This window comes from Pteropus alecto, unplaced genomic scaffold, assembly GCF_000325575.1.
Source record: "Pteropus alecto unplaced genomic scaffold, ASM32557v1 scaffold196, whole genome shotgun sequence".
Taxonomy (NCBI): Eukaryota; Metazoa; Chordata; class Mammalia; order Chiroptera; family Pteropodidae; genus Pteropus; species Pteropus alecto.
In genome coordinates, this window is record NW_006439717.1 from 2,279,591 (window position 1) to 2,294,854 (window position 15,264).

The 15,264-nt window shown below is 34.5% G+C and overlaps 1 protein-coding gene across 6 annotated transcripts in view; it reads left to right on the forward strand.

Moving 5' to 3' along the window:
• Positions 1-1,254: 1,254 nt before the first annotated feature.
• Positions 1,255-15,264, forward strand: part of RPAP3 (RNA polymerase II associated protein 3) — a 28,731-nt gene continuing 14,721 nt past the window's right edge. For 2 of the 6 annotated variants that reach the window (XM_006916855.3, XM_025050272.1), the window contains exons 1-8: positions 1,275-1,431; positions 4,404-4,587; positions 5,447-5,587; positions 8,703-8,825; positions 9,617-9,744; positions 12,666-12,787; positions 13,484-13,554; positions 14,593-14,718. In XM_006916855.3, the coding sequence (XP_006916917.1) occupies positions 4,435-4,587; positions 5,447-5,587; positions 8,703-8,825; positions 9,617-9,744; positions 12,666-12,787; positions 13,484-13,554; positions 14,593-14,718 (864 nt within the window). In that variant the 5' untranslated portion in view covers positions 1,275-1,431; positions 4,404-4,434. Of the gene's footprint in view, positions 1,432-1,539; positions 1,809-4,297; positions 4,588-5,446; positions 5,588-8,702; positions 8,826-9,616; positions 9,745-12,665; positions 12,788-13,483; positions 13,555-14,592; positions 14,719-15,264 lie in introns of those variants that run through there. The other 4 variants (XM_006916856.3, XM_006916854.3, XM_006916853.3 and 1 more) reach the window with 4 other exon arrangements.

Here is a 15,264-nt window from a genome sequence, read left to right on the forward strand (position 1 = left end):
CGTTTTACTGGAACAGCCAGCTGGCTCCCTTCTCAACCAATTCTGCCAGAATTAATTTTAAAAAATAGTTGCTTTTGTTAAGAACATTTAAAATCAGTGTATCTTAAAAATTTTTATTACTAATTGTAAAACACAAAACACTCTTAGTCAGTTATCTATCCTATTAACACACACAAAAAAAACCCAAAAGAATCATTCCATTAGTAAATATTTTTAATGACACTTAATAATTGGATTACTGTAACTTTAAAATACAAAGATACCAAATAATTACACAGTGAGAAAGATGTGCTAATGATATGACCTTGTAAGGGAGGATTCCAGGGTGGTTTTTCATGGAGTACTATCTGAATTAGTGGTTTCCAGTCTCAACTGCACAACTGTATCCTATGCTTTAAAAAATCATGATGCCCAGGCTGCACTGATTAAATCAAAATCTCTGGGTGTGGGACCTAGAAATTATTATTATTATTTTTAAACTCCCTAGGTGATTCCAAAGTTGAGCCAAGCTTGAGAGCCACAGATCTGGATTTTTGGGCTAATGTTTGAGATCATAGAGCTGTTTCAAATTGGAAAGTTTTACTTGTTTCTGTCCGTTTTCGTGGACTTTAAAAATTATGTTTGTTTTACAATTTTAGGGTTGTCATACAAATGAAAAAAATAAAGCTCACTCATACAGGAAGCAGAAACAAGAAATGTTAAAAGCTTCATATTCTTTCAGCTTTGTAAATCAGGGCACATCCAAAGACAAACCTTAATACTCACACACGTTTTAGAAAGACTCAAAGATAGACACTTAGAAAAGGAAAGAGTTTACTTGCAAAAAGGTGCTAGGGAGCCATACTGAAGAACTGGTTTGCCAAATATACGTACTTAAGGGGGAAAAAAACTCTGAAAAATTGCCATTGTTTGTATAGTCTGTTCACGGTAGAGAAACAGTAAATTTCTCACATGATTATCATACTAAAGTAGTGACATATCCAGGAAGGCAAATATTAAGGATAAAATTATTTGAAGGAAGTCAAAGAAATATTCAAGGCACTACTATTTTGGGAATCAGAAGAAGTCAGGAAGATCCTGCCGAGTTTGGGTTATCGTTTGTGAAATTTAGTCATATTGGAAGCAGGCAACGCATCAGATTTCGCTTTAACACACCTGTCAATTCTCTGAGCTGTTTCGACCGGGAGAAAGACGGCGGATTGTATCTGACCTTCTGCGCACGCTCCGCTTGGGCTCCAGGGGGCGGGGCGAGGGCACGCGGGGACTTGTGGGAAAGTCCACGAAGGCGGGGTCCGGCGTGAGTCGCTGCGAGCGGGACGCTGCGGAGGTGCGGGAGGTAACGGCTGGTGAGGTGAGATCGGCTTGCCGTTATTGCCCAAGAGGCCTTTGAGGGTCGCTTGGCGGGGAAGCAGGTGCAGCGGTGGGACCCAGGTGAGGCGGAGAGGGCGAGGGCGGCAGCGGGGGCGCGGCCGTGTCCTGCGTAGCGGCGCATCGGGGAGCGCGCTCCATTAGGGGCTTTTTCCGCGCCGCCCAGGCCTGGACGTTCTGCTTTGCTGAGAGTCCCTCCACCCCGGTTGCCCGGGCATTGGGCTTTTGCGGTGGTCAGTACCGCTCATCCACCCTTCCGAGAAGACTGGTGGGGCCCGCCCCCTTTTGGCGTGGGTGTGTAGTGCTCGCCTAGATATTGGGTATGAAAGTGATATCCCCAAACGCTGGAAGTTTCTGGTTGTCTGCCTGGACCTCAGCCCCGTCGCAGGATCCATGGGAGTGGTTGGGCCTGCAGCAGTAGCAGAGATAGTGTGCGAAAGGTAAAAGGTTTTGACCTCGTACTGCATCTCAGTGTCTTGCTACGCTTTTATTCATATTTTTGAGTCCCCAGCAGGGACGCATTTTTTTTTTTTTAACGAGATATACATATGTAATCAAACATAGGCACTGCCTGAAAGAAGCTTGAACAATTTAGTTTCGGAGGCTAGGCTGGGGGTTAGACCTATCTGCATTTGTAACCGTCTCTTCCTCCATCTAGAGGAAACCCTTTTCTAATCATTCCTGTCCTACCCTCCTGTCCCCTTGAAGATTTGAATCCTCTCTCACCTTTTGAGGACCTTCCTCTTCCTTTTTCCTAGACCTATATATTCTTTTATCATGTTTCTTGCTGGGGCTCTCCAGCAGACTGTAGTCGTGTACTGCTTAAGGATGAAGATACATTCTGAGAAATGCGTTATTAGGCGATTCGTAGTCGTGTGAACATTGTAGAGTGTACTTACACAAATTTAGATGGTGTAGCCTACTACACACATATATTGTACAGCCTATTCCTAGGCTACAAGCCTGTACAACATGTTACCATACAAAACTACTTAGATTAAATCAAGCACAAAAGAAAATAATGCAATGAAGAGATTTCTGTAAACATGAGACGTATGAGACTGTAGCGGGTGTAACATCAAACTTTTTAAGAAGTAGAAATAGTACACTGAAATAACGCCAAAAAGTGTAGTGAATACATAAACCGGTAACATGGTCATTTTTTAAATCATTATCAAGTACCATGTATTGTATGTAATTGTATATGCTCAACTTTTATATGACTGGCAGTGGAGTAGGTTTGTTTACACCAGCATCACCACAAACACGTGAGTTATGAATGTGTTACAAGGGCTATGTTGTCACTAGGCAATAGGACTTTTTCAGCTCCTTTATAATCTAATGGGACCATGGCTGTATGTGTGGTTCATCATTGACCAAATGTGGTTATGCAGCACTTGAGCAATCTTATATTATCAAAATCCTATTAAAAGTATGTTAATCCTTATATAATCATCTCATTTACTCTGCTCATTTTATTTTCCTTTTTAAAAATCCCATTAAAACTCTCAATAATATTTATATGACTAAATATAATGCACTTTCTTTCCCCTGTATGACTTCTGTGACATTTGGCACTGCTAACTTCTCCCATGTTCTTGAACTCTTGAAAATACTCTTCTGTGACAGTACTCTCCAAGTTTTCCTCTCAGCTCCCTAGACTCTACTGCCTAGTTTTCCTATGTCATCTCTTCCTTGGTTTGTTCCCTAAATATTAGTGTTCTCTGGGGTCTCCCCCCTCCATAGTCACAGTGATTAAACATCCAAATCCCATGATTATAGCTTCCACCTTTATGCTAGTGACACCCAAATGTATATCTCTAGCTTTCTGTAACTACCTACTGGATATGTCCCGATGTCCCATAAGCACTTAAATTCAGCATATCCCAAACTGAAATGTCTGTCTTCTCACTTATCCTCTAATCCTGAAAGCTCTTTTTCTTTTAAAATTGTGATTCCTGACTCATAAGGCTTCCAAACAAGAAATCTAAAATACTAAGTCCTTCTTTGCACCCCAGTTCCTCAACCTAATCAATCATCATGTCCCTTTTATTTTATTACCTTAATATTTTCATGTAGCTTTCAGGTTATAGGTTCGACCTCACGGCCTGGCATTTCAAGATCTGTTCCATTTCTACCTTGTTGACCTTCTCTTCCGTCCTTCTCCCTCATAGTCCCTGATTCTGCCTGACCACTCCTCCATGTAAATCACTTAGCTGGCCCCTTTAGAAACAGGCTAAAGTTTCAGCACCTCTGAGGCCTCTTTTCTTGAGCCCACACCCTACCATCTGATTTATGCCTGTCCTTTGCGTCAGTCCCATAGCATCTGTATGTATCTCTAGCACAGCGGTTCTCAGTCAGAGGTTATTATACCTCCCAGGGGCCATTTAATAATGTCTGGAGACATTTGCAGTAGTCACAGCCTAGAGGAGAGGTGGTAGTACTGGTACCTAGTTCGTAGGGGCCAGCGATGTTGCCAGCCATCCTCCAATGTGCAGGACAGCCCCGCTACAACAAAAAATTATCTAGCCCACAATGTCAATAGTCCCAAGATTGAAAACGCTGCCTAGCATAATATTTTGTTACTCAGTGTTTGATTGTTTTGTTTTCTTCTCCATTAGATGAGGGACTTTGTCTTACTAGTTTTTGCATCCCTAAATCTTGATACAGGGCCTGTCACATAGCAGAAGTTTAATAAATGTTGAAAGAAAAGGAAAAAAGGAGGTAATTAGGATAAATTTATAAACTCTAGAGATGAGCAGCCAGTCTAGCTACCTGCTAGTTTCAGTGATTCCTGCCTCATTGCCTTTCATTCATATTTCATTGTGGGGATGCCCAAACTTGTTTATTTTTCATTTGTTCAGCAAACATTGATTGACTCATTTTAAAAATGATATACTGACATTTTCTTTCTTCAACATCACTTTAGGCTTTCTTCTATCCATGTATGATGGCCATTTATGAAAAGGTGAAAAGCCATTATTTAGCTAGGTTTCAAAAAATAAAGCCAAGTAATTCTATTTAATTCTTGTCAGAGGTTGATTGGTCAAAACTCTGCAGGCCATAATGACTTCAACAAATAAAGCAATTGAATTACAACTACAAGTGAAACAAAATGCAGAAGAATTACAAGACTTTATGAGAGATTTAGAAAACTGGGAAAAAGATATTAAACAAAAGGATATGGAACTGAGAAGACAGAATGGTGTTCCTGAAGAGGTAAACGTCTTAATTGAATGCCTTAATTAAATTCCTACTTCAGAATCCAGCAAAAAACTATTTATTTTAAAATAAAGCACCTTTTAAAATGGTTTGTGAAAATATTGTCAACCTTTGAAAAATTCTGTTTTTTAAAGTCTTTGTAATAATCGTATTAACTGTATTAAGACATTTTAAGGTTAGTGAATAGTTACTGAAAAAAAGACCATGTGATAATTTTTAAGGTAAATGAATAGCATCGTAAAGTATGTAGGTGTGTGTATATGTATATATATATCTATATATATCATGTATAACATATATATCTCGTATAACGTATAACATATATATCATGTATAATATAATCATGTATAACATATCACATATATATATATCATGTGTAACATAATTATATATTTAATTACATTAACATACACTATTGCCATAAAAATGTAGATAGTGTCTGAGTTTAGTCAAACATTTTTTAAAGACAGTGTCTTTAAATATTTACAGCTCTTTCATGTAATGATGTGGAGGCTGTTCACTTTGCCATTGAACTGCTAATTTGTTGTACTAAGCTGAAGTTCACATAGTTTTTGAAGAAAATTTAGGATTGCAAATTAAGTGTATAATTAAAATTTCTAAGTAATATTTTTCTTGTGACTAAACAATATCCAACATTCATCAAAGGATGAATTAAACTTTTCAAGCATAAATTATCATTATAATTTAAGGTGGTAAATTGATATTTTTAAGCACTTGAAAATTAAATTTAAAAATATTTCTTAACGTATAATTTAGTGAGAATTTTAAACATTACTAGTTACACAAAAGTAACGGTAGTGCTCAAAACATGTTGTCTTTTTCTTTTACTCTCTAGAATTTACCTCCTATTCGAAATAAGAATTTTAGGAAAAAGAAGAAAGGCAAAGCTAAAGAGTCTGCTAAAAAAACCAAAGATGAAAACACAAAAAACAGGATAAAATCTTATGATTATGAGGCATGGGCAAAACTTGATGTGGTAAGTTAATCTAGTTATGTGCTTCTTATATTTGAGTAAAATTGTTTTTGTATTAGCTAAGAGTCATGGATTAAATGAAAAATAATGTAGAGTTCTTACGCCCTGTTTCTTTGTCTTACAGACTATCTTATGTGGAATAAAAATTTAATTACATAGCTCTTCAATTAACCAGATTTTTTTCTCTCCAGTCTTCTTTCAGTGAATAGTGGCTAAAACAGCCAGGATTCTTATTTTTCCTGTTTTCTCTTTATGCAGAAATAGCACATAGAGGTCTACTGTACTGTTCACCCAGTTTCCTCCAGTGGTTACATCTTAACTATAGTATAGTATCAAAACCAGGAAATTGACATTGGTACAATGTATATCTAGTTCTGTTCCATTTTATCACATGAATAGGTTTGGGTAAGCACTATTGCAGTGAAGGTACAGAAGTATTGCACATCATAAAGATCTCCCTTGTGTTATAGTTAAACCCACCTCCCTCCTCCCCACCATCTCTAACCCCTAAACATCCAGAATTCTAAGATAGTAATACTCCCAGAAAAGAATGACTCTGCCAGTACCCCCTTTATAGACTGAAGGACCTGTCAAATACTAGTAAAAAGAGAATGCCTTTGTGTCTCTTCTTAGGCCTGGGGCTACATGACAATAAAAGCAAGTCTAGATCTTAGGAAGGTGGGCCTCACCCTTTTAGACCAAGGATTGCAAAAATGTGTGCATGTTTTCCATCTCCCACACGTGACACACAGTCTACTGGAGAATTATCATCAGTACTCAACCTTGGCACCCTCTACTCAGTGCTCCAGGCAGCCACTGTCAATTCAACCTATGAAAGGGAACCTTTTGGCCAGCCTTATTCTAGAGTCTGGCCCACTCTAAGGGTTGGTTCATTTGGTTAGGTTGATATGGAATATGCATTCCCTTTTAGTCTTTTAAAAAGTGTTTTTTATGTAATATTTGATTCATAGAAAAGAGCATGTGGAGATACATGTTTTAAAGCATAATAAAATGAATATGTGAACCCACCATCTAACTTAAAGAGAATTTATCCAGTCTCGTTGAAGCTGCCAGTGTGCTCCTTCTCTTTCCCATCTTTTCTCTCTTCTACCCCCAGAGGTAACTACTATTTATTTTCTTTGCACTTTTGTTTTATATTTTAATTAAGGTATAATATACATACAGTAAAATCCAAAAATCTTAAGTGTACAGCCGCCTGGATTTTTACTCATGTATATACCTGAGAAACCGCCAGCCAGATCAAGATACAGAACATTTCCAGCATCTCACAAGCTTCCCTTCTCAGTTGATAACCTCCCAAAGGTAGCCACTATTGTAGATCAGTTTTGCCAGTTTTGGAATTTCATATAAATATATAGGATACACCGTTTTGTGTTTGACCTCTTTTGTTAGCATCGTCTGAGATCGATTCGTATTGTCAATGGCAGTAGTTCTTTTTCATTGCTGATAAGCATTCCATTGTGTGACTGTATCACAATTTGTGTATCTATTCTACTAACATACATTTGGGTTATTTCCAGTTTTCGACTATTATGAATAAACCTGCTGTGAACATTTTTGTACATGTCTTTTGATGAATATAAGCACCGGGGATGGTATTTGCTGGGTCATAGTTTATATATACAATTAGGTTTAGAAGATACTGCCAAATGGTTTTCCAAATTAGTTGTGTTTTTCTTAATGAAACCAAGGCTAATTGACTCAAGAAAGCTGGCACTATTATTTAAGTAGTTTGCCATCTGTTTCAGTATTGTTCCAATGTAAGAGAAATGTGGTTTGGAGTCTTGAATTTATTGCTGTTGGAAATGATACTTTTTGAAAATGATTTATTTTTTGCTGAGAATTATATAGTCTGTTGTCATTTTACCCCTTTTTATATTTCCTTTTCATAAGTCAGTATCTTCTTTATAATGCTTTTTCCTGAAAGGCACCATCACAGATGACTTCTTAGAGAAATGCTTTCTACAGTCACTCACTCATTCAACAGATAACAGTTGAACTACTGCTTTGTGTTGCCAGTGCCATCATGATTGTACTACATTGCTTTACCTTGTCATTTTAGTGTATCTATACAAGATATAGGTGTTTACTTACCATTTCCATTCTAGTCCAGATCTGAGCAGCTATTTTAGTATTTTGCTGCCATTAGTTTTCTACACATGTCAGCATAACAGAGTGGGACATTCTTGGCTTTAATGTTGGTAGGCTGGTGGATTTTGTAGAATCCTCACGCTAAAACACATAGCTAAATTTCAGTTCATCTTTTAATGTTCATTCAATGAAACAGCATAGATTTTGTTTTGTTTTTTAATTTATCAACAATATGTTTTTTCTTACATGAATCATTTAAAATAATATTTTGTTACTTGCAAAATAAAAAAGGAGTTTGTTTACATAATGATTAAAATTTTTGTTTAAACAAACTTCAATAAAAAAATAAGCTTTAATGAACTAGTCAATAGAGTCTTTGATTGAGTCAGCTATATTTTGGAATACACTGAGACAGTATAACATAGTCATTGAGAGCTTTCTGGAGGAGACAGACCGCCTGGGTTCAAATCTTGACTCAGCCACTTATGGCCTTGAATGAGTTAACTAACTACTGAGTTTCAGTTCATGCAACTGAAAATCATGGGTAATTACACCTACCTTATAGCTTCTTATGAGAATCAGGAGTTCATTGTGCTTTTCAAGCACCTTTTGTTGTTTTAAAAACAAAGTTTTAGAAAAAAACCCTTTCTCTGCTATTGGTTGCTATAACATTAGTTTGGGGTTATTTGCAAACTTCTTTATGTCAAAACATAATACTTCATTGCTAATAGTTGGTGATTTAGGGGTGGTTTGTAGACTTGACTGAGTTTACTTTTTGAGTTCAAAGTTAGAATCTTTAAGTGGTTTGGATCTTGGTTTTCTAAACAAGGGTACTTTTTTCTTTGGATATAATCTTTAAAATGAGAGGTTATTTGGGTTGCTATTATAGGCCTTTAGGTCCATAGATCATAACTTAAGTTCTGTTGACTGTACTCTTTTTATATGTCTTTTTTTTTTTTTAATGGTCAAATAACTGTGAACATCGTTCTCCTACTTGTGATTTCAGGAAAGTATCCTTGATGAGCTTGACAAAGAAGAGAGTACTCATGATTCTTTATCTCAAGAATCAGAATCGGAAGAAGATGGAATTCATGTAGATTCACAAAAGGCTCTTGCTCTAAAAGAAAAGGTATTCTTTAGGTTAGCTTTAGTTTCCCTCAGGTAGGCAGGATATATAGAAAATCATGTGGATCCCAAGATTTCTTCAACATAATTTGGGGGGTGTTCACACTAAGTTGTTATTGGCTATATCCCAATCGGGAGGCAGTATAGCATAATGATAGGGAATATATGCTCAGAAACCCAATTGCCTGGGTTCAGATCCTGTGACAAATTCTTTAAATTGCCTGTATTCAGTTTTCTCAGCTGTAAAATACGATTATTACTAAACCTCGATGGGTTATTCTGACTATTAAATATTCAGTGAATTATTATATGTAAAGTGCTTGGACCATATAGAGAGTAGTTCCAGGGTTTTAGTAGTAGACTGAAGTAACTTAAAAATCAGCATATGATTCTCGACATGAATATTATATTTCACCCCTCCATATCACAGGCCATCCATGGTTACTTTTTGGAATGTTCAGCATCTCCCTGAGGAAGATATAAAACTAGATGTATTGCTTTTTAGATTGAACTTCATCTTGATGGCTTTTTTTGGGTTACATTTCTGTGAGTTGTTATTGTCAATAATAAGTACATAATGCTAAGTGTTTCACTCATTTTTCTGCCAGGACTCTTGGATTATGACTATACTGTGAATTTCAGCACTTGTAAAAAGACCATTTTTGCTCCATTCTCGTTTGTTTCCTGTTAGCCTTGATCACACAGCTAATGAATTAGAATGAGATGGATAATAGTGAAAAAAAAAGGCTCTAGAATTCTGTGCCAGTATATGTCTGACTTGTATGCTTTTTTCAGGGCAATAAGTACTTCAAACAAGGAAAATATGATGAAGCAATTGAATGCTACACCAAAGGCATGAATGCCGATCCATATAATCCTGTGTTACCAACAAACAGAGCATCAGCATATTTTAGAATGAAAAAGTAAGGAATTTCCATAATGTGTGTGAATATTTCATGTGTATATGGAGACTGATATTTTAAAAAACTTTCATGATAAAAATGTGTGGGAATGATTGAAAAAATTTTCCATTTCTTTTCAACTGTAAATTCTTATAGCTTACCCGCCTCTTATTGAGTTATTTAAGCCATTTTAAACATTCAGGTGCTCATACCATGCCCTCTATAGCTTACTTTACCAAGGTACTCTCCAAAAATTGAATAATGGTATTCTTTAGCTAATTCACAAAAGGAAAAAAGTTAGCTGGGTAAAAAATTTTAGAAATTAATTTCCCTCCATTATTTTGAAAAATCATTTATCCATTATTTAACCTAGAGAACTTTTATTATGGTGAACTTAAAGTATATCCCAGCATTTGTTTATCTTTAAATCATATTGACTCTTTAAATACATACTTCCTATTGAAGAACATAAGTGTTTTATTGTCTTATCATAAGCAAGGAACTGACCTATCATAAGAATTTTTATTTTATTTTTTTATTTTATTATTTATTATTATTTATGCCTATAGCACCTGGTCTTCCTAGGTGGTCTCCTATCCAAGTACTAACCAGGCCTGACCCTGCTTAGCTTCCGAAATCAGACATTGGCCTTGTTCAGGGTGGCATGGCTATAGACCATGGACCATAGCTTCACTGGGGTGAGAACCCAGGACCCTTCTGCGTGTAAAGCAGACATGCTAACCGCTACACTATGGAACCACGTCCTCATAAGAATTTTTAAAAAGACATGCCACCAAGGAAGGCATTCATACTGTTTTAATTATTATTTGGAAATATGAATTACATTGGTTTTTGGGTTTTTACTATTTTAAATAGCATATTTTTTGGTCTTCGGAATTTATGTGTTAATATCCTGACAAATTAGGGAATATTTACATTTTGTAACATTTGATATCTAGTATATGTAAGTGATGAAGAGTAGTTTTAAATAACCTCACACGAACCGACCACCCAACTTAAGAATCAGAACATTATTATTTTAGAGGCTACCTTCATACTTCTTTCCCTGACCTGACTCTTTTCCCTCCCAGTTAACCACTATCTTGCCTTGAATATTTATCATTCTTTACATAAAAAAGTTTATATATGTACCCCTAAATAGTATATTGTATAATTTTGCTTATTTTTGAACTTTAAAAGTATATCATACTGAATGTAGTCTTATATTTCTCTAATTATTATATTTCTTAGATTCGCCATGTTTTGCATATAGCTATAGATCTCTGATTTTCACTGTTATTTACAATTTCTTTTTAGGAATATACCATTATATATGCATTCTCCTGTTGCTGGATTGTTGGTTGATTTTTCCTCTCCTTCTTTTCCTTCCCCCGCTCCTCCCCACTCTCTCATTACCTCCCACTCTCCTTCGTTATTTAAAAACATTAATACTACGAACACTTGTACATGTTTCTTGGTGCTGGCTTGTAAGGTGTGCACATTGTTTAAATGGTGACGACCAGTTTTTGTAAAGGTAGTTGTACAAGTTTACATTCCCACTAGCAGTGTATAGAATTCCTGTTCTGTATCTTTACCAACACTGGTATAATTGGGCTTCTTAATTATTTTCAGTCTGGAGGGAATAAAATGGTAATTCATTGTGGTCTTAATTTGCATTTCCCCAATTTCCAATGAGGCTGAGCATCATCTTATGGGTTTATTCACCATTTGTATTTTCTGCGAAATGCTTGTTTTGTCTTTTGGCCATTTTTCTGTTAGACTGTTTTGCTGTTAATTTTTAAGAGTTCTTTATTCTAGATACTAATCCTTTAGTGTTTGTTTATAATTATCTTAATTGTAGCTTCTTTCCTTTCTTTATGGAGTCTTGATAAACAAATTTTTAATTTTAACATTTCAATTTATTTTTAAAATAATGTTAGCACTTTAAAAAATGATTTATTAAAAGTTTCCTTCCCTGAACTTACAGTAGTAGTCTCCTATATTTTCTTCTAAAAGTTGTTTTACTTTTCACATTTCAGTCTTTTTATATATGATGAAGGTAGAATTCCAGTTTCATATCTTTTCATATGAATATCCCAATTGTTCCAGTCCTATTAGTTGAACATCCATGCTTTTCTCATGGATCAGCGCCACCATTGTCATTTGTCAGGTTTGCATGGATTTCTTTATCATCTCTCTATTCTTTACATTGATCTGTTGCCTATTCCATTCCACACTATCTTTAATTGTTATAGCATTATAATTGCTGAGTCTTGATATTTGGCATATGGCATGTTCTCTTTATTTTTCAGGAATGTCTTAGGTATTCTTGGACTTGTTTATCAATATAAATTTTAGAATCATCTTGTCAAATTCCATGAAAAATCTGTTGGATTTTGATTATAGTTGGATTTGTAGATCAGTTTGGAGAGAATTATATTGTTATGTTTTTGTGCCTTGTTATAGGTAAATGTGAAATATTTCCACTTAAGTCTTTAATGTCTTCGAAGGACAGTCTTGCAGTTTTCTGCATATGGATCTTATACAGCTTTTGTTAGATTTATTTTTTGTCGCTAATAAAGCAGTCACCTTGCTTAAGTTTCATTATTTCTAACAATATTTCTAGATTGTTTCATCTGGGAATGTCGATTTTGTTCCTTCCTTTCCAGTCTTCAGTATTTCTTACGGAACTGCATTGGCCAGGATCGGTCATACAATGCTGAGAAAAAGCAATGATAGTATGCATTGTTGTTCCTTGATTTAAGGAGACTGTTACTTACATCTCACCATAAAAAATTGTTGCTGTTAGTACGCTTAACTAAAATAAAAGAAGGTGGGTTACATGCCTTCAGTTGGGAAATTAATCCCACTCAAATTCTGAAGTGTTGATTTAACAAATGATTTTTATTAATTTCACTTTATTTTAATTTTTTTAATTGTAGATTTGCTGTTGCTGAGTCTGATTGTAATTTAGCAATTGCCTTAAATAGAAGTTATACAAAGGCTTATGCAAGACGAGGTGCTGCTCGGTTTGCTTTGCAAAAATTAGAGGATGCCAAAAAAGGTATTATTTTTCCAGGTCATTGTTGTCTAAAAAATTCTTCAGTGGTTTAATAGACACTATACAAAGAATATTAGATAATCACAGTTATTACCTTCAGAGAGCTTTCTATGTTTGAATAAACTCATTTTTGCAATTAAGAAGATATCTTGGTATTTTGAGAAAGAGTGCATTATTTGCCACTAATTAGATTTTGATTCAAATTCTCATTCCACCATGTGTGACCAGAGGAAGGTTATCTTCTCTGATTTTCAGTTTCTCATCTATAATATAAGGATTAAAACATCTTTGGCTATTGTGAATCTAGAGGTAGTGCGAGTAAAGCTATTACCATGTTTCTGTTTACATGTCTGTAATTTCTAAGTCTCTTATTATTCCATAAAATAACTTTGTGTACTATAAATCACAAATTGAATAAAGCTGATATCTAAAAGATTCTGCTGTTTTTTGGTTTTACGATGTATGACTTAAGATAGCAAGTATCCTTCCTGGCGCTGGTGAGAGCAGGTGATTATGTCAGAATTCATCTGTCCTGGGGGAGAGTGGAGAGAGCCCAGCAGCCTAATGTTAATATTTCTTATTTCCTCTTAATTTTGCTATAGAACAGTTACCTATTTGTCACATGTAGCAAATGATTATTGTTTTATACAGATTTCTAAATATATCTTTCAAATATTCTTTACCTTCTATTTTACTCAGATTATGAAAAAGTGTTAGAACTGGAACCAAATAACTTTGAAGCCACAAATGAACTCAGGAAAATTAATCAGGTAATCTATAGTTATTTAAATTAAGTGCATTACTTATTACTTTTATTTCATGAAGTAAAGATTTTAGCATAGACTGTATTATAGATTACTTAATATAGACATTTTTCTAATTTTAATTCTTTGTACTACAGAGTTTTACCAAATTTGCAAGCAAGAAGTACTATAATGGTATTTAAAGATCCTTAATCATCATCTAAGAAAGTTGTCTGAGATCTTTAGGACTACTGCTTATTTACTTTTTCCCAGATGACAGAATTATTTTTCTTTATCCCATTAATTTTTCTTTTTTGGCTAATGCTTTAATTTCTGTGCTAAACTTTTGTGTATTACTTTGATTTTGTAATTTTTAAGTTGCTGCATTTTTATAGTTTATATTTTAGCAAAATTCATGCTAATTTTTTTAACAATAAGAAAATAGTTATTACTTAAATGTAAAATTTACTGTCAAATGATACTGAACAGTTGTATACCCTTTTACTTGGCCTTTGAATCAGAGATATAATTACTTTGTCATCCATTGAAACTGAGAAAAAAGTAAAAATGATTGGGGAAAAATCTGCTTTTAAAAAAATTTAAAAGAAAATCTGTAAATAAATCAACTTGATTATGATTGTGAACTGTATTGTATATTTTTGTATTTTGTACTAGGTCTAATAATGACTAAGTCTTAAATTTGAGAAATTTGGTGATAGGGTCTTAATAAACTGTTTTATTTTTGAAAATAGTTCCAAGAATAGTACCTGGGCTGCGTAGAAATTCAACAAATATTTGTTGAGTAAATAAATAAATGAACAACTACCTTTAGCGGATATTACTTATTTTATTTAGAATAAGATGAGCATTAAATTTATTATAATCTTTTTTTGCTTTCTATTTTAATAAGTAGAAAGACTTCGAATTAGAGTAAAAATATTATTTTAATTATTAATTTGAAATGTGGCAGAAATTTTAATATATTTGAGTGACAATATTTTAAAGTCAAATATATATGCATTTTGCATTACTTGTTTTAGTTTAGCTGACTGCTATGTCTCCTAGGCTTTGACATCCAAAGAAAACCCATATCCAGAGGAAGCTGACATGATGATTAAGTCAACTGAAGGAGAGAAAAAACGAATTGAAGAGCAACAGAATAGGCAGCAGGCCATTTCAGAGAAAGACTTGGTAATTCAGAGAGATTCTAACATATATATGTTTTGCTGAATTTACTCTTAGTTTCTTGTATATTGGTTAAGTTTCTTTTTTTTTAGTATTAAAATTATTTTTCAATAAGGACTGAAAATTAAATATACTAAAACTTCTGGAGCCTACTAATTCAAGATTTGACGAATTGATGACTTAATACATAATTAAAAATATATAATTTTAGTGAACAAATTACTTTTGAACATTTTAACACATTTATATATAGATAGTTATAAATTTAACAAGTTACAATTCATTCTTATAATTTGTTTTCATTAATTCACACTGGACTATTTATGAACAAAATTCCTATGGAAATCCTGAGTTGAAGCCCAATCCTGTCTGATCTCGGAAGCTAAGCAGGATTGGGCTTGGTTAGTACTTGGATGGGAGACCAGCTTGGAAGACCAGGGGCTATAGGCGTAAAAAATAAAAAATAAGGGATTGTAAGCTGACAAGGTCCTTGCAATCTGTGAGGTCAACCAAAGGTTGCCGCCTAAAAAAAAAAAAAAATCCTGAGTTGAG